Source organism: Danio aesculapii, chromosome 11 (genome assembly GCF_903798145.1).
Source record: "Danio aesculapii chromosome 11, fDanAes4.1, whole genome shotgun sequence".
NCBI classification, from domain to species: domain Eukaryota; kingdom Metazoa; phylum Chordata; class Actinopteri; order Cypriniformes; family Danionidae; genus Danio; species Danio aesculapii.
Genome location: NC_079445.1, coordinates 30,715,261 through 30,741,136, shown reverse-complemented (window position 1 = coordinate 30,741,136; position 25,876 = coordinate 30,715,261). Strand labels below are relative to the sequence as shown.

At 36.7% G+C, this 25,876-nt stretch overlaps 1 protein-coding gene across 2 annotated transcripts in view; it reads right to left on the bottom strand.

Annotated features, from left to right (window-relative positions):
• cdkl5 (cyclin dependent kinase like 5) overlaps positions 1–25,876 on the bottom strand; it is a 73,385-nt gene that overhangs the window by 8,917 nt on the left and 38,592 nt on the right. For both annotated transcript variants that reach the window (XM_056468649.1, XM_056468650.1), the window contains exons 5-14: positions 24,159–24,295; positions 23,761–23,881; positions 21,325–21,384; positions 17,529–17,619; positions 9,097–9,286; positions 5,882–5,962; positions 5,513–5,679; positions 2,696–3,791; positions 2,231–2,332; positions 581–686 (exon numbers count right to left, since the gene is read on the bottom strand). In XM_056468649.1, the coding sequence (XP_056324624.1) occupies positions 581–686; positions 2,231–2,332; positions 2,696–3,791; positions 5,513–5,679; positions 5,882–5,962; positions 9,097–9,286; positions 17,529–17,619; positions 21,325–21,384; positions 23,761–23,881; positions 24,159–24,295 (2,151 nt within the window). The remainder of the gene's footprint in view (positions 1–580; positions 687–2,230; positions 2,333–2,695; positions 3,792–5,512; positions 5,680–5,881; positions 5,963–9,096; positions 9,287–17,528; positions 17,620–21,324; positions 21,385–23,760; positions 23,882–24,158; positions 24,296–25,876) is intronic.

The following is a 25,876-nucleotide window of genomic DNA, read 5'->3' as shown; positions in this document are numbered from 1 at the left end:
TGATTTCTAATAGATGTCTAGTAGACGTCTAAACATAGTTGCTTGGCTAAAACAAGACTAAACTTGAGCTTTCAGTGAAAATCTAATAGACATCTATTGTAAGAATAGGCCAAAACTAGACAGGTCATCAAATAAACAGAAATGAATGACTACACATATGAAGTCTAATCTGTCTATTTGACGACTAGTCTAGTTTTTGGCAATTCTTAGATGTCTATTAGATTTTTCATTGATAGTCCACGTTTAGCCTTGTTTTAGTCAAGCTGTCTACGTTTAGATGTCTTTTAGACATCTATTAACCACAAAATTGCTTCCTGGGTACTCTCTATCCAGCGTAAGAACTTTGCTGCCATAGCATGGCTGCAGCAGGCGCAATAACATTATGTAGTGATTGAAAATATCCCCTAGCAAAGTAACAGCACTGCACACTATCATTCTGTCTGCTGCGGCCATGCTAAGCTAAAAGTGCTACCACCAGTCCAAGAGATTGTCTGAATTGGATTCAAAAATGAAAAAAAAAAAAAATCAGCAAATGAACATTTGGTTTGTTTATTGTGCAACAGTAAAAAAAAGTTATTACCTCTGTAAAAGCTTCCTACTCTACGAGGCATGGAGTCACTGTAGATGATCCTGTTCTCCTTGGATGAGGTCCCGTCCTCCATATGAGTGTCATGGTACATCCCAGCCTGAGTTACAAGAAGATGGTCACAATACAGGAAAGTACAGGGCTTTAGCTGCTGACTGTACATACTCTTACTGTAACTGATCGTTGGTTTGGGGAGAAAAGAACTATTAAGTTGAAGAAAAATAGGAAAGGTTAAAGGGATAGTTCACCAGAAAAATGACATTTCTGTCACATTTGCTCACCCTCGTATAATGGTGATGGTATGCAAAAACTTTCGTTTTAAGCCCAAAGTATAATTTTTATTCTTAAATGTACAGTCGAACACAGTGTTTTCAAAGTACTTCACATCATCTGTGCTTCAGGTGAACTTACAATTTATTCTGGGAAGTCATAGCTTAACATACAGTGCTCAGCATAAATGAGTACACCCCATTTTAAAAATGAATATTTTTATCAATTTCTCAGTGAATATAGGCAATGTATTTTGGTGCATTTAAACAAAACAGATCTAGTCTAGTCTTCCAGGGACAGACGAGTCTTTGCTGAGGCCAGCTTCCAGCCTCCGCCACCGAGACTGCAGCTCTGCACAAGACGTTTGGCTAGCCGAGAAATTAAAATGGTCGTGCCCAACTAGGTCTAGTTTCTCTCAAGGTTATTTTTCTTCACTTTCGCCAATTAGTGAAGTTTTTTTCCCTCTCCGCTGTCACCACTGGCTTCCATGGTTCGGGATCTGTAGAGCTGCGCATCGTTGGATTTGCTCTTCAGTGTTTGGACTCTCAGTAGTGATTATTAAACCACACTGAACTGAGCTAAACTGAACTGAATTTAAACACTACAAACTGAACTACACTGTTCCTATTTACTATGACCCTTTATGTGAAGCTGCTTTGACACAATCTACATTGTAAAAGCGCTATACAAATAAAGGTGAATTGAATTGAATCTATTAAACAGATATATTTATTAAAATGATTTTAGTCACCAAACATATTTGGAAATGGAAATATAATACAATTAAATTCAAACTAAATTTGCTAAAGAAATTTACAACCTACAAAATTTCAACTAAATCTTTTTAATTTTTTTGCTTTACATTACAATAAAGCCAATTAGTTTGTTGGTTCAGATTGCTTTTTCACTACAAGTGAACTGCACCAGAGTTCATTTTAAACCTGATTGCTGTGTTCATATTGGCCCAAATGAACTAAGCTATAGGTAATAAACATACCAGCTTCTGAAAATATGAGCCCGGTTTGAAAGCACCCTTTAGGTGTATGTGAAAGGGTATAAAAAAAGGAGAGAAAAAAAAAAAAATCAGGCAACATGTTACAAAACTGATGCTTGCATATGTGTAAAAAAAATAAACTATACATTGGGCTTTAGATGAACTTTCCCTTTAACTGACAACCTAGATCTTCAATGAGCTAGCAGTTAATGCAATGACATGAACATTTAAAAAACATCCATATCAATGATCTCAAAGCTAAATGTGATTTGCTTTAATGCATTAAAAAAAAGGTAAGACAAAGCATGAAAAACAATAGCATCTTGCGAGTTTGAGTGTGTGAGTGGACGCGTTTTGAGGGTCCTGCTGAGACCTCGGACCTCGTTTTTTGGGCGTTGTGTGTGGAAGGAAGCTGTGTTGTCCCTCGTCGAATCTTTAATCAGAGGGCGAGAATGAGGCTTCTCTTTTGGAGACTGGTCATTCTGCAGACATAAACACACAGCAAAATAAGCAGACACTGGGAGACACTGAGAGCGTGCATGTAATAATCAGATAGAACGAAACAAAATGCATGAATACAGGATGCAGCAGAGCTGTATCTTAAATTAGATCACAAACACACACACACACAAGCCAACACAACAATTGAATCTCAAGAAATTATTACGGTGAACAAGCACTGCTGTTTGGAAAAAAAATTGTGTAAATATTCAGACAGAGATATACAGGGCATTCCTGCTTAGATATTAAATACCATGGGAATGGACAGAGTAGAGCATTTTAGCGAGATTTTAAGGTTTAATATGCCACAGGACACTAGGATGAAAGCAGAGCAGGTCACTGACCCTGCTCAGATCCTGCGTGAGCTCTTCTCTGGAGGAACTGGTGTTGTGGCGTGGGAGTGTGCGGTGCTGGAGCTGCGGTGAGAGGAGCTGTAGGCTGCTGGCACGCGTTGGCACTCCCTGTCCAACCACCAAATTGTTCTCCTGGCCGTGCGGCCGGTGTCGCTCTCTCCGCACGTACATGGAGTGCCGATGAGGCCGCTGCTGCGAGGAGAACGGGCTGGTGTAGCCAAGACCGTAAGGATAGGATTCGTGTGGCGATGGGAGATTGTGAGCATGGCCTCCCGCAGCTCTGCTTGGATCCAGAGTATCAGTAGGCTTCGGTTCATCTGGCGTCTTTTTCCGTCCCGAGGAGCGCCGCGAGTCTAGAGTCCCCCCTTCGAGGCGATTGCTCCCCCGGCCGCTGGGACTATGACCCTGCCGCTCCGTCCCAGCATGCCGTTCACCTCTGGGGCTACCGGGAGCTGCGTTTAGATCCAGGCAGCTGGACGGGAAGTATCGGGAGCCTGAACCTGATCCCGCCATGGGATCATCCAGGTGGAGTCGTGTCTCTGCTATATTGCTCACAGACTTGGCGTCGTTAAGTGCGCCGTGGCTCTTAGACAGGCTGAGGAAGGACGAGGAGCTTTTGGAGGAGGACGTGGAAGGCATGGATCCGTGCGAGGACTCCATGTAGTTGTGCCGACTGTGCTTGTCCCCGGACTGCAGCGTGCTTGTCTTCCCTTCCAGGAAGGATGAGTGACGGCCTTGTTTGGATGATTTGAGGTACTTGCCGGTAGAGGTGTCCATACCCACGGAGGCAACTCCAACTTTAGGCCCCAGATTGAAATCAAACTCTGTCTTTCCTTTCGCATCTTTAGGGCTGAGAAGATGTGGAAGGTTGTTGTTGGCCAGGTCTTTGTTGGAAGAGGCCGAGCGGCTGAGAGTCTGGGCCTGGTAGCTTTTAGGGTGTAGTGTAGGACTCAAGGTGGATGAGGTCGGCATGTTGGTGCCGTTTAGGAAGCTGTCGGTGCTCCTGTGGAGGTCCTCGTGGCGTGGTAGAGAGGAGCAGTCTTTGCTGTTCGCACGCCGGTGACTTGAACTCTTACTGCCGTGACTTCTGTAGAGAGACACATGATACGGTTGTGGTTTGGACAAACTCTGCATGGTATACATGTAGGCATACATGTAGAATGCATATATCCTACGTTATGCATCACTTTAAATAAATTGCATTGTAAATGTTTTGTTTAAAAAAAATCATGAAAATGTATAGTTAATCCCATAGATTCATAGTAATCTCATCCCTACTAAAAACAACAAAAACAAAACAGAAAATCCAAAATATTAAATGTGCCCTATAATTCAAATCTGGGTATACCAAGGCATAGTAAAGTAATAAAAGATCATTATACGGAAATGGGCATACAGTGAGTCTCAGACACCACTGTTTCCTAGTTTTCATGTAAATTCCACAAGTGTAAAACAACGGAAGTGAACAACGGGCCAATCAGAGGACAAAACAAACTGTGACAAGACTCATGGGCCACCCCCTCCGCATTTGCATGTATACCTACTTTTGGTCATTCATTCAGACCTGACGACCAGACACATCATCAAAAGAACACAACTCATACGCAGCTCTGAAATCATTAAAAAAAGCTCTGAGATTATCAATATGCACGCCTCAGACTGCTTTTGATAAGCCAAATGTGTTCTAGTGATACAACAGTAATAATTTTCCTCCCTCTGTTATTTTAAGCACATATTTCACTCACTATGTATGTGGGACTTTTATTTTGAAAATGTGAGCCCCAAATTGTTTACTGTGCGTTACTGGACAACGACAGCAATAGCACGTGTCAAACTGGCCTCAGGATACAAAATGCATGATTTACTGATTACACATTTATTCATCTCTACACTGAAGAGGCATAAGGGTTGTTTAGTTACATCTTTTGTTAATTTATCATGTTGATTGAATGTGAAATTTTATGATATGAAATTTGATGTGTATGTTTCAACAAACACGTGTCGACTGCTGAATCCTGTCAAATCACTTAGCTCAATTGTCATCTGTTCTTTGCCTTGTAACAAAATACAACGCAATACATCTCTGTCACACAAGTTTAATTATAATTTAGCCTTTTTCTACAACAGATCTAGTGAGCAAAATAGGTTATCGTTTCTCTGATTGGGTATATATTTGTCTGTGTTCAGCATACATCATGCTGTGTGTGTGTGTGTGTGTGTGTCTGTAAGAGTGGCACTTTAGAGCAAAAATCATTAATATTACAGACACAAACCATATATGGTCAATCATGGACCTTCTGATTCTATGGATATTTTATGGAGTAATAAATTAGCTTAAAAATCCATTTCTGGAGATTGTTTTAACTTACTGAAGCCATAAACCTACTATGTAGATATCAGAGAACAATTTAACTTAAACCAATGCAGTATATGGCACCTTTAATAAATACAATAATGGTTTAAAAAAAACTTTGTTTCAAGGCTAAATTCTTACTTTAAGTAATTCTTAAATGTGTATATAAAGTTATACATAAATAGAACACACACACAAAACGTGAGGTATATATTCAGCTTTTTTGATACATCTAAATATGTGTAAATACCTTTAAAAATCTAAATACATTTGTACAAAATATCAGGTGTTACTCTGGCTGTTTTGGGTCTCTACTGTGTGTTTTCTACAAAAATGACAATTCTGAAGCTGAGCCGAAACACTTATCAATCATCATTTGAGCATTTTCCTTGCTTATCGACATAGAAAGCACAACTTTCGTCTTCAAGGCATTAATTAAAGTAGCTATAGCTGACCGGCTGGGTATGGTGTTGTCTCCGTGATAGGGTTTTCTCTTGGAGGAGCGCGGCGGGGTGGGTGACGGGACAGCTGGCTGCTCAGGCCCTCTCAGACCTTGAAACACTGGGTGGTTCAGACACTGCTCTGTCAGAAAGCGTTCGGTGGGGTTCAGGCACAGCAGGTTCTGATACAGTAAAAAACGGAGGAGAGTCGTGCCACAGTAGAACAATAAAGCTCATTCAAATTCAATCTCTAATAACACTTTGCACTTGGGGGTGATATGACATCTGCGGTTTATTTAAAAATAAATCAACACCAAATATATCACAGCGGCTGAGATTGGAAAGGGAATGCTGTTCTCTGATGAGCATTACAGACTGCTTTACCTTCATTAAATCCAACATGAGTCCACTGATGATGCCCAGGTACCTTCGATCAAGCGTCTGAGGGTGACTTACAGAAGGAAACTGTCATCAAAACACACACACACACACACACACACACACAAATATAATTAAACACAGACAGAGAGGACTACAGAATAATGCAGAACAACTACATTTTTAATTAGAAATATTATATAATAATGGTTGGCTAATTACATTTAAATGAAAAACATGATTTACTCACTCTGATATCATAAACAATGAGACATTTGTTTCATAGTTCAACATTCATAAGTCTATTCAGCAAAAACCCTGATGCTTCAAAACGATCAAACAACAACAAAAACCATATGAATAGAGTGCTTTAAAAGGCACCTATTTTACCCCTTTTTCAAGATTTAAGATAAGTCTTTTGTCTCCAGAATGTGTCTGTTCAGCTCAAAATACCCATCAGATTATTTATTGTACCTTTCTGAATCTGGGAAATTTGAGCCTTTAAGACATTGTAGTTGTTTTTGTTGACTGTGCCTGACTGAGCCAAAGAGATCGCTCTGATGGGTGTAGCCTTCACCTGCTGTGTCTCACGTAGATAAACAGTACAGTGACAGACAAGAATAGAGCGTCTTCTTTTATAATTGTACTGACATGCGGCTGTGATAATGAATAACGCAGCGATGCTACTGTCTTTATTACAAAGAAGCACTGATTTTAAATCGTGATAATAAGTTATAAAAGTCATTCTTGAGGTGCAGCTGATCACAGAGACCTAAACAAATCTTTTAATCCCAGTTGCTTTACGCAAGTCCTGTCTTGTGGATTTTATACCCGTTACTATGGAGTCATGTTAATACACGGCTGTCAATTAATTCGGTGGGCAGGGAAACCGCACTCCTACTTCATGTTGTAGTGAGCCTCAGAATTGCAGGGATTTGGATCACCCCAATATGACTGTAGACACACTATACCTACACACAGATCTGTCCAAACAGCTTACAAAAAATAATTTTAGCGAAAACCTTGGATACCGTTAGTTGGTTCCTGCTGGCTGTGCACCTTTTTTACTAACCAAGTTTTGTCGACGCCATTATAATGACACCGATCACTGTCTATTCATGGCTTTATTTATGTATGATTTGGTTATGGGTAACACAAAGACCATGTGGGTCAGATAGTTGAAATGGTAGGCTACAAATAAATAATTTGTTATGAATTAATGAATTATTCATAAATAATGAATTCACCACCACCTATGACGACGATGCCATCATCCATCACGATGTTTCAAATTAGACATCGTATGATACCACATTAGTCGACATCGCCCAACCCTAATGGATACAATTAACACAAAGTGAAGTTTATTTCTAAACTAATTTCGAGAGGATCACGTCCTTATGATTGCTTGCGGCTGGTCCCGCAAAATTCAATTTATGATTCACCAACAGACGATTCCTAAACCACTATAAATACCCTAAGTCCATATAACAGCCATCTTCGTTTTAAAGAATCCCCCCTCCACCCCTACTCCTCCTCCTTTCCTAGATAAGTGGCATGGTGGCCAAGTGGTTAGCACTGTTGCCTCACAGCAAGACAGTCACTGGTTCTAGTCCTTATCCAGCCGACGTTTCTGTGCAGAGTTTACACATTACAGTGTAACCCCCACTTCACATGATGTAGGATTAATTTAGTCTATAATTCATATATAAACGCTGATTAACTTTCAAGTGGTGCTTGCTTTGAGCTTTGGATTATATTCACTAGTGTGGTCAAAAATTTTGGTGAACTTACAAAAGACAAACCTTAATTTGTCTTTTGAAGTTGAATGAAAATCTTCTCGGTTTTGTAGAATGGCAACTGCATATAACTTTAAGTATTTCACTGTTATCTAAGGGAGCATTACCATTAAATAAATGCATGACTATAATAAATAAATGACTAAACAATTTTTACAGTTCTTCAAATGAAATTAAGATAAAATAAAATGGAAAAATACAAATATGAACAATTGTAGTTACTGAATTACTACTACTACTACTACTACTACTACTACTACTAATAATAATAATAATTCCTTACATTTATATAGCGCTTTTCAAGACACTCAAAGCCACAGAGAGTCAGGATCTCAGTTTAAGGTCTCATCCAAAAGGCGGAGCTCACTGAGCAGTATAGAGTCCCCTATATACTGGAGCATTAGGACCCACACAGACCGCAGGATGAGTGCCCTCTCCTGGCCTCACTAACACCATTTTCGACAGCAACCTAGCTTTCTCATGTGGTCTCCCATCCATGTACAGACCAGGCGCAGCCCTACTTAGCTTCAGTGGGCAACCATGTGAGAGTTGCAGAGAGCTAGCTGCCGACTTACTAGTAAATGAAACACGTTAAAGTGATTGCTTGCACTTGACAAGTGTTTTTTAATCCTTGGTTTTCACATCTATAAACTAATCTACATGTAAACTCGTGACTCAATTCAAAATCTACATACATTTATCCGTCATTTGGTAACCTTCTGAGAGTATTTACCATATTGTTAATGTCAAGGCTGTTAATATTTACCCCGATAAAATAGTTGGGTTAAAAATACCCCAACATATAACCCAACTATAAGTTATCATAGCACCTTACCAACTATGGGTCATTTTAACCCAATGCATTGGGTTAAGTAATTTAACCCAGTGCTGCACTGGGTTATTTTGATTAAATGTTATTTTTTTCTATTCTGGTATTACTATTGCTACTACTGATCCTTCGCTAAACTACATGTAAACTCGTGACTCAATTCAAAATTTCACATACATTTATCCTTCATTTGGTAATTGGCAGTGCAATCAGCTAATGTATATCCCGTCAGTTTTTACTGCAAATGAAAACCCCTGCAAAAATGTTTACGAAAGGGCAAGCTCTAACCACTTCCAGAAACAAAACATCTTTAAAATGAGACGTGAACATCCAAAAGGCTCCAAATACTTTTTTTGAGGCCATGTATGCGTGAGCGTATGTGCATGCGTGTGAATATTATGTACTGTGATCCGCTCTGTCAAGGCAAAGCCAGTTGTGTTTCACGCCGGCAGATAGCGACACATGAGTCACAGGCAGCCACTTATTCAGAATCCTGGGATCTGTGCCATCGGAAAGGAGAGGAGAGGAGAGAAGAGGCGAGAAGCACAGGGCAGAACAGGACATTGGAGAGAAGCACTAAAACAGGCCCTTACTCTCAGTCCGGCGAAACGAGGGTTGTTGTAGAACAGCTTCATCTGCTCTGGTGGTAAAGGGCCCAACACCTTCTGAATGGTGAAGAGCTGGTCGATTTCACTCTCGCCCGGAAACAGGGGCTGCCCATCACTGAGCTCTCCCAAAATACACCCCACCGACCACATGTCCACCGCCTTCCCATATGGAGCCCTACGAGAGCCAAGCAGAAGACAAATATAAGTCAAGCATTCAACCACATTGAGATCGACTTCACATCACATCTTTAAAGAAGATGGACAAATAGATGTAGTTAAATTACTCAAGTTGTTTAAACGTATCAGTAAAAGGGTCAAGTAGGCACCAGTAAAGTAGATTTTGTTTTGTTGACAGATAAGAGATAAGTTTTCTGAGGAAATGTATGGTGCTTGACATTGCATAAGATGTTAAGAATGAAGAAATGGGATGTTGCAGCTAGTATGGCCTTTAGAGGGTACTTACCATATTGTTAATGTTAAGGCTGTTAATATTTACCCCGTTAAAATAGTTGGGTTAAAAATACCTTAACATATAACCCATTTATAAGTTATTATAGCACTTTACTAGCTATGGGTTATTTTAACCTAGAGCATTGGGTAATATAGTTTAACCCAGTGCACTGGGTTATTTTGATTAAATGTTATTTTTTTCCATTCTGGTATTACTATTGCTACTACTGACCCTTCGCTAAGCCACACCCGAAGACTGCCACACACCAATCGTGGCTTAGCAATCGTAGCTACACGCGGGAGGTCTGTCAAGCTTTCGAACGTGGGAAACAAGCCAAAGAGTTGTGCATATGGATTGTGCAAATCTTATAGTCGGTATCCTAAAAGTTTAGATGGGGTGGTATAAATTTTTTTCCCCCTTTTCAAAACCTAACACCCAAGGGGAGAAATGCCTGCATGGATCAAGCTTTGTGAGGGGCGGTAAAAGCAGCACAATCCAGTAATATTTCTATCTATTCAAGCTATTAACATTTGGATTACATATTAACAGAACAAAACCGAGATATGATCACAAACTGAGCCCTTATGATCAATATACTTCACCCGCAGCTGTTTTTCAGTCATTAATAACCCCCATGTCCATGTCAGAGCTACAATTCACTGTTTTCGTCTGTCTTTTGGAGATTTAGTCATTGGTGACGACGTTATAGCGGGTTGGTGTCTACTTTTATATTTGGTGTCGGATTAATATTTGCTGCTAGTGAAAATCTATTTGTTCACTTCTGCTATTTATACTTTGATTTGCATTTCAATTTATAAATTTTTTTATATAGTTATAGGTGCTAATATTTGGCACAAATTCATCAATTTCACCTTTCTGGCTGTTCTTTCTATGAATAAATTATGTAGAAGTCCATGCATGTTTCCTCGTCGGTTAGTAACGCTATATTTCAACAATTAGTCTATCAGGCTTTTTGGCAAAAAAGGGAAATCACGTCTTAATTTGTTATTATTCGATTATCTTTAAATGTCACCTCTGCTGCTGTGCATGAACTAATCTGCTGAATGGTCAGCGTACGAGACGGCTAGGCTTTAGCTTCAATTTTGATTAAATTATTTGCTTATCGGTTGATAATTATGTCGTGAATATACCCCTGTAATGCATACTGCAGTTCTTATTTGTCTGGCTTTCTCAGATATCTCACCTGTTCACCAACAATAACAAATGATATCGCTGGCAATGTCTGAGACCGGCGCATACATATTGTATTAGACGTGCCAGGCATGAAAGCTTGACAGGCGTAACAACAGTAACTAAGAAGGGGGGTGCTTAGCGAAGGGTCAATTACTAATACTACTATTAATTTTATATTATGGCTGCGTAAATAAATAACATGCAGTTTTTAAAAATATTGATAATGCTTTATTTTCATTACATTATAAGATCCAGACACTTAAGGGTTTTTATCAATTTAATATAGATCAGCTATGAATCGTGCGTATGTATCATCAATAATGAAGAATGTTGGTGAAACGGATATAAAAAACATGACACAGAGAGGTAAATTAAAAGTATATATATTATTGCGTTAGAGCTTAAATAAACTTTACAATGCAAAAACAACATTACGTACGCATATTAATACAGCTGTTCTGCGTCAGTTAAATCTGTTGACTTGAAATTCAAAATTTTAAACCCAACTGGATAAGTTATTAAATAAATAACACAATAAAGGTTAAAAATAACCCAACAAAGCACCAAATATATAATCCAACTGGTTGAGTTAATAATAAATAACACAAATAAATGTTAAAAATAACCCAACAAAGCACCAAATGTTTTTAAATCAACCATTGGGATAAATAAATAACTCAACGTTGTGTAGCTGCTATTGATGTTTAGGGTAATAACTTGGATGTTGCTATGAAAGTTGAGGGTATTGTCTTGGGTGTTGCTAGGTGGTTCTTATGGAAGTTAAGGCTAGTATCTTAGGATGTTGCCTGGTGGTTGCTTAGATTTTTGTACCTAGGGTGCTACTAGGTGATTGTTATGGGTGTTTATAGAAATATCTTGTGTTTGCTAGCTGGTTGTTTTGAAACCTGTGGGTTAGGTTACCCAAAAATTAAAATGTTATCACACTCAATTGGTTCATATTAGTAATTAATTAACTTTTTTCCTGTTCAACACAAAACAAGAAGATATTCTAAATATTGACCGTATTCTGTTTTTCCAACATTATTCAATATACCCAGCAAGCATTTTTTGTTTTTAAAAGAAATCTAAACATAGTCGTCTTGGCTTAAACAATGCTGAATTTGGGCTGTTAGTGAAAATCTAATGCACGTATAAGAATAAGCCAAAACTAGACTAGTCTAGTCATAAAATAAGCAGAAATTAATGATTACACTTAGAAAGTCTGTCTAATATGTCTATTGGATGACTAGTCTAGTTTTGGGATATTCTTAGATGTCTATTAGATTTTCACTGACAGCCCAAAATTTAGCCTTATTTTAGCCAAGCTATCTAAGTTTAAATGTCTATTAGACGTCTATTAAACACAGAATTGTTTGCTGGGTACCTTCCCTTGTGTTCAACAGACGAAATTCAAATAGATTTGGAACAAGTGGAGGAGTAAAATAGGCCAGACTTTACATGTTTGAGGGAACTATCCCTTTAAGGGTAGTATCTAGGGTGATGCTAGGTGGTTACTATGGAAGTTCCATATAGTATCAAGGATGTTCCTATGGTGTTCAGTGTACTTCTGACATCAGGAAATACCGTAGACAAAGACAAAGGTACCATGACAAAGGTACATTTCCAATGCACACATGGTGTTACAATGGCAAGAAAGGCAATACAATAGACCAAAGCTTGGCACTTCACAACATCTTGTACTCTAAACATACGACACATGTCTATTGTTCTGTTGCTTGAAGATTCCTGTGTTTGCATCTCTAGTAGAGCAGCATGATATTGGACAAAACTGACAATGTAATATTTAGTTTTTCTGTGAGTATTGTTATATTGATGTAATTTTTATAAAGTATAAAGTATAATAAACAAATTTCACAAATACAATAGAAGAAAGACACAAATGAAAAAGAGACGGTGCTTTACGGTTTTCTGGATATTCTAACTGTATTGAGGTAAAACGTAATTAAACCATGCAATCAGATGTAAAATAATAACACCGTATAATCATCAGTGTAATAAAATACAATTAATCTATTATAAACCTACATTTTTTCATGATTTCTTGTTCTCAAATGGTTTCAGTTAGCTTGCAGTCTTAAACGCTTACACTTTGTTCACTCAATTAGGGTTAAACTTTGCTTGTGTTTTTGAACTGTTTCCTGGTTAAGTACAAGCAGAACTAATTGTAAATGAGATTCTGTGATGTGACTATTGCATATTTGCACATTGCGATATCAATGCTGAAACTATACATTGTGCAGCCCTTATCTCTAGTATACTATCTAGTCTCCACTATCTATGCATATTTCTTCAAACTACTACATCATACTAAGACAACATCTGAAATAAGCTGTTTGGCAGCTTGAGAAAATGTGTTTTTGAAACAGTGAGGAAGTTCTGAGATCTAAAGTTTACAGAATTAAGACGGAATGATGTCCTGTGAAAAAAATTCTATACTTTTTATGTTTTATACTTATATTATAAGGAATTTGCACCTATTTTACCACTTTTTCAAGATTTAAAATATGCCTTTTGTGTCTCCAGAATGTGTCTGTAAAGTTTCAGCTAAAACACCCATCAGATTATATATCATACCTTTCAGAAGTTTGCAAATTTCAGCTCTGAGCATCTTTTAGCTGTTTTTGTTGCCTGTGGCTTTAATGCTAGTTCTCCTTGCCCACCGTTCCCACGTGCCTGTCAGAGAGTGCCTCAATCTCTGCCTCAACTGTATCAGATAAACAGCACCGTGACAGACATGAAGGAAGCAGATCTCATGTAACGTTTGTAAGAAATACCACACGTGTATCCTGTCACATTTGCTGTGCAAAAACAGTGCAAAGTTAAACATAGCGCGCACAGTTTTTGCACGGCAAATGTGACAGGATACACGTTAATATCCACTGCTGTATGGATATCCGTTATGTTAAATGTACAAAATAAACCTGATTTAACATCCACAAACTGAGATTAAAGCATCTTCTTTTATAACTGTACTGATATGCGGCTGTGATGATAAAGACGGTAAAAATCGCTGTAATTCATTACAAACACCGATTTCTTGATCACATCTGATGATGATTGATGATCACAGAGAGCTTAACAGATCTTTTAATCCCAGCTGCTTTGTGCATGTCCTGTCCTGTTGATATGATTATATGCGTTACTATGGAGACATGTTAATACGTAGCTGTCAATCAATTTGGTGGGCGGGGAAACCGCACTCCTGAATCACATTGTGGTGGGTCTCAAAATGGAAGGGATTTGGATCCTATTTTAACATAAGGAAATTTAAAAAAACACATTCTTTATATCACTCCAATATGACTGTAGACACACTATATATATATACCTACACTCAGATCTGCCCAAACAGTTTCAAAAAGATGATTTTTATCACATTTTTATCTTGTTTTTAGAAATAACGTCCAAATTAAACAAGTTTTTACTTAAAATAAGCAAAATAATCTGCCAATGGGGCAAGCAAAAAGTTTACTTTCAAAGCAAAAACAAGACTATTTAGCTTTACCCCACTGGCAGATTATTTTACTTATACTTTACCCCACTGGCAGATTGTTTTACTTATACTTTACCCCACTGGCAGATTATTTTACTTATACTTTACCCCATTGGCAGATTATTTTACTTATACTTTACCCCATTGGCAGATTATTTTACTTATACTTTACCCCATTGGCAGATTATTTTACTTATACTTTACCCCATTGGCAGATTATTTTACTTATACTTTACCCCATTGGCAGATTATTTTACTATACTTTACCCCACTGGCAGATTATTTTACTTATACTTTACCCCACTGGCAGATTATTTTACTTATACTTTACCACATTGGCAGATTATTTTACTTATACTTTACCCCATTGGCAGATTATTTTACTTATACTTTACCCCATTGGCAGATTATTTTACTTATACTTTACCCCATTGGCAGATTATTTTACTTATACTTTACCCCACTGGCAGATTATTTTACTTATACTTTACCCCACTGGCAGATTATTTTACTTATACTTTACCCCATTGGCAGATTATTTTACTTATACTTTACCCCATTGGCAGATTATTTTACTTATACTTTACCCCATTGGCAGATTATTTTACTTATACTTTACCCCATTGGCAGATTATTTTACTTATACTTTACCCCATTGGCAGATTATTTTACTTATACTTTACCCCATTGGCAGATTATTTTACTATACTTTACCCCACTGGCAGATTATTTTACTTATACTTTACCACATTGGCAGATTATTTTACTTATACTTTACCCCACTGGCAGATTATTTTACTTATACTTTACCCCACTGGCAGATTATTTTACTTGTACTTTACCACATTGGCAGATTATTTTACTTATACTTTACCCCATTGGCAGATTATTTTACTTATACTTTACCCCATTGGCAGATTATTTTACTTATACTTTACCGCATTGGCAGATTATTTTACTTATACTTTACCCCATTGGCAGATTATTTTACTTATACTTTACCCCATTGGCAGATTATTTTACTTATACTTTACCTCATTGGCAGATTATTTTACTTATACTTTACCCCATTGGCAGATTATTTTACTTATACTTTACCCCACTGACAGATTTTACTTATACTTTACCACATTGGCAGATTATTTTACTTATACTTTACCCCATTGGCAGATTATTTTACTTATACTTTACCCCACTGACAGATTTTACTTATACTTTACCACATTGGCAGATTATTTTACTTATACTTTACCGCATTGGCAGATTATTTTACTTATACTTTACCCCATTGGCAGATTATTTTACTTATACTTTACCTCATTGGCAGATTATTTTACTTATACTTTACCTCATTGGCAGATTATTTTACTTATACTTTACCCCATTGGCAGATTATTTTACTTATACTTTACCCCACTGGCAGATTATTTTACTTATACTTTACCCCATTGGCAGATTATTTTACTTATACTTTACCCCATTGGCAGATTATTTTACTTATACTTTACCCCACTGACAGATTTTACTTATACTTTACCACATTGGCAGATTATTTTACTTATACTTTACCCCATTGGCAGATTATTTTACTTATACTTTACCCCACTGACAGATTTTACTTATACTTTACCACATTGGCAGATTATTTTACTTATACTTTACCGCATTGGCAGATTATTTTACTTATACTTTACCCCATTGGCAGATTATTTTACTTATACTTTACCTCATTGGCAGATTATTTTACTTATACTTTACCTCATTGGCAGATTATTTTACTTATACTTTACCTCATTGGCAGATTATTTTACTTATACTTTACCCCATTGGCAGATTATTTTACTTATACTTTACCCCACTGGCAGATTATTTTACTTATACTTTACCCCATTGGCAGATTATTTTACTTATACTTTACCCCATTGGCAGATTATTTTACTTATACTTTACCCCACTGACAGATTTTACTTATACTTTACCCCATTGGCAGATTATTTTACTTATACTTTACCCCATTGGCAGATTATTTTACTTATACTTTACCCCATTGGCAGATTATTTTACTTATACTTTACCCCATTGGCAGATTATTTTACTTATACTTTACCACATTGGCAGATTATTTTACTTATACTTTACCCCATTGGCAGATTAATTTACTTATACTTTACCCCACTGGCAGATTATTTTACTTATACTTTACCCCATTGGCAGATTATTTTACTTATACTTTACCCCATTGGCAGATTATTTTACTTATACTTTACCCCACTGACAGATTTTACTTATACTTTACCACATTGGCAGATTATTTTACTTATACTTTACCTCATTGGCAGATTATTTTACTTATACTTTACCCCATTGGCAGATTATTTTACTTATACTTTACCCCACTGGCAGATTATTTTACTTATACTTTACCCCATTGGCAGATTATTTTACTTATACTTTACCCCACTGGCAGATTATTTTACTTATACTTTACCCCACTGACAGATTTTACTTATACTTTACCACATTGGCAGATTATTTTACTTATACTTTACCCCACTGGCAGATTATTTTACTTGTATAAAAACTCTTCAAACAAGACAATGTTTTTTGCTCATGTAGAAAATGTTTATGATTTAAGAATTTTGAGATATTTGGACATTTGTGAACCAAGTCAAGACAACAAATCAAGCCAAAATCCTAAATGTGACTGCTCAGAAAAGTAAAGTTAACAGCAACAGTTCTCAAAGCTGTATCATTCAGTCCAGTGCAGGACGATTAACACACCACCATGTGTGTCACGTCAAGGGTTGAGGTCTTGTAAAAAAACACTAATAATAAAGGAAGAGGCATGAGCAGAGATGCATGCGGAGACAGAGGCAGATAGATAGACATAACACTGAGACACAAATCTTTGCACTAACACACACACAGCAAGAGGGAGGGAGAGAATATTTGTGTGGGAGGAATTTAAATGGTGAGAGTTTCAAAAAATGTTCCACAGCATTCATCTAGTCTAGTGACACACACACTAGAAAATAATGGCGACAAGGACAAATAATCATGCACCGCACTCCTAATGTCACATCTAATGGATATATCAAATCTACATTTTTAAAAAGGTTCTGCCCTTGATGCATATTAGCGCTCATGTTTGATTTTTTATCATGCCTTCAGGCTTTACAGATGAAAGATTTGTTGTCATGTTTCAGTTGTTATCACCTTCAAAAGCATGAAATAGAAAGTGCATATATCAGGGCTTACCCGAGGAGCAGTTCAGGTGAACGGTACCACCTGGTCGCCACATACTCGGTATAGTTGGCATCGCTACCTTCAGACAGATTTCGGGCAAAACCTAAAGGGTGACCGGTCCGGATCAAGACATAAAGAGAGAGACGAAGAGAGAGAAAAGATATCTGAGCAACATTCAGAGACCTTAATTAATCTTCCATATTCTTTTCCTCTAAAAATAAAAGTCTTAGAGAGAAGCCTGTGGAGTGAGTCATGCTCAATTTCCGTGCCATTCATTGTGTGGAGGCAAAATTGAACCCTGAGTGAATATATACATTCAATCAGGAGCACAACCTGGAGGTTACCAAGTACAATATGTGATTCATCAGGTGCTGAGATGACAGCTTGTGTTTTGATTGTATCTTATAGAGTCAAACAATACTACCCAAGTGAGCTTGAAACATATTGTCAGGCAACAAGGCGCTCATAATTTAAATTATGCTCAAATTATCCTTAAAGATTGCAAACACAGAGTAACTTACTATATTTAAGATACTGGGCAATTTCAATGTTATCTAATATTGTTCATTTAGATCTTTTTATTACTAAATACTGTTAGGTTCATAAATATTTGGAATGGACATCGACACAATTCTAACATTTTTGGCTCTTTACACCAACACAATGGGTTTGAAATGAAATGAACAAGATGTGCTTTAACTGCAGACTGTCAGCTTTAATTTGAGGGAATTTACACCCAAATCAGGTGAACGCAGTAGGAATTTCAACAGTTTGCATGTATGCCTCCCACTTGTTAAGGGGCCAAAAGTAATTGGACAAAACAATAATCATAAATCAAACTTGCACTGTTTAATATTTGGTTACAAAGTCTGGAATGCATAGTTACCAGACGCTGGGTTTCCTTTCTGGTGGTGCTCTGCCAGGCCTCTACAGCAATTGTCTTCAGTTACTGCTTGTTCTTGGGGCATTTTTTCCTCAGTTTTGTCTTCAGCAAGTGACATCGTGCATGCTCAATCAGATTCAGGTCAAGTGATGGACTTAGCCATTGCATAACATTCCACATCTTTTCCTTCAAAAACTGCTTTTGCAGAATGCTTTGGGTCATTCTCAATCTGCACTGTGAAGCACCGTCCAATGAGTTCTGAAGCATTTGGCTTAATATGAGCAGAAAATATTGCCTGAAACATTTCAGAATTCATCCTGCTGCTTTTGTCAGCAGTCACATCATCAATAAATACAAGAGAACCAGTTCCATTGACAGCCATACATGCACACGCCATGTCACTACTACCACCACCATGCTTCACTGCTTGGGATCATGAGCAGTTCCTTTCCTTCTCCATACTACTGTCTTCCCATCACTCTTGTACATGTTAATCTTGATCTCATCTGTCCATAGGATGTTGTTCCAGCACTGTGAAGGCTTTTTTAGAACTCTAATCTTGTCTTCTTATTTTTGAGGCTCACCAATGGTTTACATCTTGTGGTGAACCCTCTGTATTCACTTTGGTGTAGTCTTCTCTTGATTGTTGACTCTGACACAAGTACACCTTCATTCTGAAGAGTGTTTTTGATCTGGCCAACTGTTGTGAAGGGTGTTTTTCTTCACCAGGAAAAGAATTCTTCGGTCGTCCACCACAGTAGTTTCCGTGGTCTTCCGGATCCAAGAATGCTTTAAACAGTTGTTTTTGCCTTGCCTAATGTTTTTGCTGTTTCTCTGATGGATTTGTTTTGTTTTTTCAGCCTAATGATGGCTTGCTCGACTGATAGTGACAGCTCTTTGGATCTCATTTTGAGAGTTGACAGTAACAGATTCCAAATGCAAATAGCACACTTAAAATGAACTCTGGTTCTTTTATCTACTGTTGGAATTGGGATGTTGAGGGAATAACACACACCTGGCCATGAAACAGCTTAGAAGCCAATTGTCCAATTACTTTTGAACCCTTAACAAGTGGGAGGGACATATGCAAACTGTTGTAATTCCTACACCGTTCACCTGATTTGGATGTAAATACACTCAAATTTGTGATGGTGTATAGAGCCAAAAATGTTAGAATTGTGTCGATGTCCAAATATTAATGGACCTAAGTGTATGTTGTTGATATACAATATAATACATACAAATAAAAAAATATCTTTATATGCACTGTGTATATTGTTAATTTATGCATTTATATCAAGGTATGAATCTATGTAACTGATTATATACAATTACAATTATATAAAAGATATAATGACTTGATATATAATTTAATCTTGATTAAACAAGCAATATATATATATTGGCTGATAGCAGTGCAATAATCTGCCAGTGGCAGCATTTGTCCAGCCTCTTAACCCTGCACTCTTGTGTATTACTCCCCCCACATACAGCACCAAGCAGAGGACACTCTACAATTTGACAAATATTGCTGCTGTTGGGCAACATAATGTACTTTTGAGGCTTTTTTAGTTGAGAATGTAGTTGTTTAGACTGCAACTATGCTGTTTATTTATAAGGATAGTGCCTGTTTTTAAATATTTATGATATTCTGAGCGAAAACTCAGAGAGAGTTAGCCTGTTTTTGGGCAAAGATTGTTGACGTATTCATTCACAATATGGCAACAGAGACCGCATAATAAGCCCTAAGAGAAAAACTGTGTAATTACAGCGGATCATTATTAAATGATTAATAATTAATTATTAATAAACAGGTAAACTTCTTTCTAATTCGATCTTTTGTATATTGTAGTGCTGTACACCATATCAATACTGTGATCTTCCGATTGCAATACAGAAATACTGGGAGCTATATCTGTAGACTGATGGCATTTCATGCTGTTCAGCCTTATAATCTTAAAATGTAAGCAAAATCACCTGTTTTGTCATCACTTTAGACATTACGCTAGAGAATCATTCAAATACTAGCTCTAAAGTTGTGTTTTTGAACAGTTTTTGCTGTTCTGATGTCAGCTGCAGATGTGAAGGAGTGGTGGAAGAAAGTAGTTCCTCTTACAAAAGTGTTTTTAGACTCCCGTGCTCTAGTGTTTGATTTTCTTTTTTATATACACGCTTATGCTGTCAAACTGTGGTATAAACGCAATATCACACTCAAAGCAGTGCGATGTGGCTGTATATCATCACAGGTGGGACACTAAGGCATGCCTCCCACCAGTGCCGATATACAGCCACATCAAAATGCTACTTGTGTAATATTGCTCATACACACACTTATGATATATGATAATATAAATGTTTTTTTTTTTAAACCAGAGCAATTTTTATGTACAGTAGCATAGCATCAATGAAAAAATAACTTAACTAAATAACAAACAAAAAAACTCCCATAACATTTGATTAATTATATTATATTATCCACAAATAATAAATATACTGTTAGGACCTCAAATGCGCAACAATACAGTAATTATATCAATAACAACAATACTCCTACTAATAATAATACTACTAATGCTACTAATACTAATTTATTGCTACTCCCAATATTGTCATTTTCTGTCATAAGCGTGAATTTTTCTTTCATCTTGCATTTCATAAAATCTGAAACAACACAAAAATCAATGTTGAATGTGCATTGCACAGAATGAGCTCGGTCACTCAAACCTTTGCGTGCAGTGTGATTTGGACAAATGGTTTAACTCCTTTTCCACTTAAATCCAATTTCAGATGATTTTTTTTGTTTGTTTTCAGACGTCACTGTGGGACTCATGACGCCTGGAAAGGAGAACCGAGCATTCAGCGAGAGATCAGTGTGAATATGGGGGTGGCGGGTCCTGAATCAGACGAGTGAAAGCCTCTTCTTACCGAAATCACATAGCTTCAGGATATCATTGGCGCTGATGAGGAGATTCTCAGGCTTGATATCTGCACATAAGATCAAAGGAGATGGAGATTTTCTTAGAAAGCTCAGTTTGTGTTCACAACACCATTTTGTACACAACAATTGCACTAACAATTATTGAGAGATGTTGAAAATGAGATTAAACAGATCACACATAATTAATTACTTAAAATAAAAGACAAACATTCAGTTCATAATTAAGTCTAGTAAGAATCTATCTATCTATCTATCTATCTATCTATCTATCTATCTATCTATCTATCTATCTATCTATCTATCTATCTATCTATCTATCTATCTATCTATCTATCTATCTATCTATCTGTCTGTCTGTCTGTCTATCTGTCTGTCTGTCTGTCTGTCTGTCTGTCTGATCCATCCATGCCATTTATCCACCAGATAGTATCTCTCTATATACTACCCACTCACATTCATCTGTTTATTTATCCATTGTATCCATCCATCCATCCATCCATTCATCCATCATATTAAGTCATCTAAAGTATCAATCTATCATCATCATCCATCTATCTAAAGTATGTCTATCCATCCATCTATCCACCATCCATCCATCCACCCATATCTATTCAGTGTCTAGCCATCTATACAATTTATCTATCCATCTATCTATAGTATGTATTCATCCATCCACAGGACCTATCCTTTTTTTATAATTATTTTTTCGGGGTTTTCACCTTTAATGGATAGGACAGTAGATGGGGAGCAGAGAGAGGGGAAGGATCGGCATAAAACCACGAGGCGGGAATCAAACTTGGGTCGCCATGAGCACCGGAGTGCATGTGTCGACGCACTAACCACTACACCATTGGCGCCGACCATAGGATCTATCCTTCTATCTATCTATAGTATTTATTTATTCAATCCATCCATCCTATGCATATTTACAACATATTTATCCTATCTATCCACCTATCTGAAGCATCCATCCATATATCTATCTATCCATAGTATCTATTCATCCATATAACCATCCATCATAACCATCCATTCCCCCACCCATCCACTGCAGTATCTATCCATACATCTATATAATCCTTCCATCCATCCATCATATTCATCCATCTACAGCATCTATCCATCTGCTGTACCTATGTATTGATCCATCATTCACCCACCCATCCACTGAAGTAGTTGTCGATATATCTATATAATCCATCCAATCCAATTTGCATCCATCTATCATGTATATCCATCTACAGTATCTATTTATTCTTCCATTGTATTCTTCTATCTACAGTATATCCATCCATTCATCTACCCTTCCAATGAAAGTTTCTTTTCATATATCTATATTATCCATCCGTAAGTTAAATCCATTCATCCCCTACAGTATTTACTTATCAGCCATTTATAGTATCCATCCATCCATCCATCCATCCATCATATCTACCCTAATATCATCCTTCTGCAGTATTTATTTATCAGCCATTTATAGTATCCATCCATCCCTCCATCCATCCATCATATCTACCCTAATATCATCCTTCTACAGTATTTATTCATCAGCCATTTATAGTATCCATCTCTCCATCCATCCAATCCATCCATCTATCATATCTAGCCTAATATTTTCCTTCTGCAGTATTTATTTATCAGCCATTTATAGTATCCATCCATCCATCATATCTACCCTAATATCATCCTTCTGCAGTATTAATTCACAGCCATTTATAGTATCCATCCATCCATCCCTCCATCCAATCCACCCATCCATCATATCTACCCTAATATCATCCTTCTGCAGTATTTATTCATCAGCCATTTATAGTATCCATCAGCCATTTATAGTATCCATCTATCCATCCATCCAATCCATCCATCTATCATATCTAGCCTAATATTTTCCTTCTGCATTATTTTTTCATCAGCCATTTATAGTATCCATCCATCCATCTATTCATCATATCTACCCTAATATCATCCTTCTGCAGTATTAATTCACAGCCATTTATAGTATCCATCCATCCATCCATCCATCCATCCATCCATCCAATCTACCCTAATATCATCCTTCTGCAGTATTAAATCACAGCCATTTATAGTATCCATCTATCCATCCATCCATCCATCCATCCATCCATCCATCCATCCATCCAATCTACCCTAATATCATCCTTCTGCAGTATTAAATCACAGCCATTTATAGTATCCATCTATGCATCCATCCATCCATCCATCCATCCATCCATCCATCCATCAACCCTAATAGCATTAACAACTACATTATACCCATGTCATTATAAAAGTTTGTATCTCTGTAAACCACATAAACCTGTACACACACATATATTATTATGTTTTTTAAGTACAAGTAACTTTTGTAAAGTAAAACAAACCTATAAACTATTTAAAAAATAAAGATATAAACACTGTCATGCCTCTGTGGACGATCTCATTCTTGTGGCACCAGTGAATAGCTTTGATCAGCTGAAAGATGTAGCTTCGTACTTTATCAGGCAGTGCACCATTGGGCAGTTCCTCCAATAACTCCAGCATATTCTGAAATACATATCAAAACATCATCATCTTTGACAACTATTCAAACAACAACATATTATTGAGAAAGTTAAAAAAAAAATCTGGATCTGGAAGGGGTCAATCCAGCCTCTTTCTGATCCCTGAGGCTCTGCGCTGATTGTGTACATTCAAAATTAAACCAAAAAACGATTACAAGATTGGCAATGAAAATTTGGAAATGTGTTTTATCTGGCATAGTATAAGCCACGGCAATTTAATAAAAACAAATTAAATAATAAATGAAAGTAAAAAATCTGACCTTCTCCACATATTCAAACACCAGGTAGAGTTTCCCCCGTCGACGGAAAGCCTCTTTCAGTTCTACGATGTTGTCTTGTTTGAGCGTACGGAGCATCTTGAGCTCCCGTAACGTCGTCTCTTTAACTTCCTCATTCTCTGTGGAGACACACTGGGGGTTAGAGAGGATCGAGAGGGTGCTTGTGTTTTCTAGAGTAAAATAAATGTGATTTGGAGCTCTCAGAAGAAGGTGGCATTATAAAAGGCTCTTCTCATAAATAGGATATACTTTGGTGTGCTATTACCTTTTAAAGTATTAAAGGTGCAAATCTTTTCTTTTTGTTGTGAAAACCTCTAGATCTGAAATAAACATATTTAACTCCTATAAAATATTAACTATATTTTAATGCTGTTTGATGCAAAATTGATTAACGATTGAAACCTCTACCATTATTTTGTTTTGTTTCCAATATCATTTATAAAAGAAATAATTAAGTAACTACTGTAGTGTTATTAGCAATTTAAAATGTACTTTTTAAAAAAATATTAAGACTATAAATCTCTTTTGACGTTTAAATCTATATTGTATTTGAGGAAAACATATTTTGTTTTATTCCTTAAACTATTGAAATTTAAAAGAGCATTTTTTATATAAAAAAAATGTCATGTTTTTGATAGTCTATGTTAAAAATATACCTTTTGAAACTTTTTATGCAGTCACTTGAATGCTGTTAACTTGTAGAACTTGAATTTCCACACAATTCTTAAGTTATATTCTGTTGAAGAAAGTAAGTTACATCTCGGATGGACTGAGGGGGTATTCAAAAAATGGATGACTTTTTTGTGGTAAAAACAAATTTTCTGTCACACTACTACAATGAAGGTCAAGCAGTGTGTATAGGTGTGTTTGCACGTTGCGAATATGTGTGTGTGTGTGTGTATGTGGGTGTATGCATGCATCAAGTTCATGTTAACGCTAGTTTCATATTTTTCATATTGTTTTGAACATCCAATAGTATAGGTGTATACGCGAGTAATTTTTAGGTGTATATGTACCTGTTTTATGCCTGAGTGGATAAGTGAAGTTTGATTTTAAATCCTACAGTCTCATAGCTATTGACCAGTGGGCAGAAAAAGTTTTTTTTTTTGGCGTTCGTCAAATAAATAAATGCAGTTTTTTGACTCGTTATTTTGTTTTTGTGTTTGTTTCAATTCTCCGTTTTGAGTTAAAAACAGGTTAACCGATGAGCTTTTTTTTTCTTTTTTTTGTGCCTACAGAATAAACAGTAAAACGAAATATTGAATATTTTTCTTTTGTTTTGTTTTCCAGAATAAATAGAATAATCAAATGAACAGATGATACACGGACCCATTAAAGGTTTTATTTTTGTACTTTGGGTTAAGGTGGTTTGTGTGGTTTTGTTTTATTTTTAGTGCTGTTTTCATCAACAGCATTTAACATTTCCTAACTGGTTTCCTGCATTTCATGGAATGATTTTGGCTGTTTTTTTTGCATACTTGCACCAGCATTGAAGGCTATCAGTGAGAGGGATGGCCACCAGCCATATCTACTAGGATCAGGGAGGATCGACAATTTCTCATCCCAACATCTTATCCCTTGTGCAGGAACCAACTCCTTGAGTGCTGTTGATGAACTTTTTATAAGTCTACTATGTGTACCACTTGGCATGTCTTTAATTTCCCATTTAAGACTCTCACAGAGTTTTCGACAGTAAACAT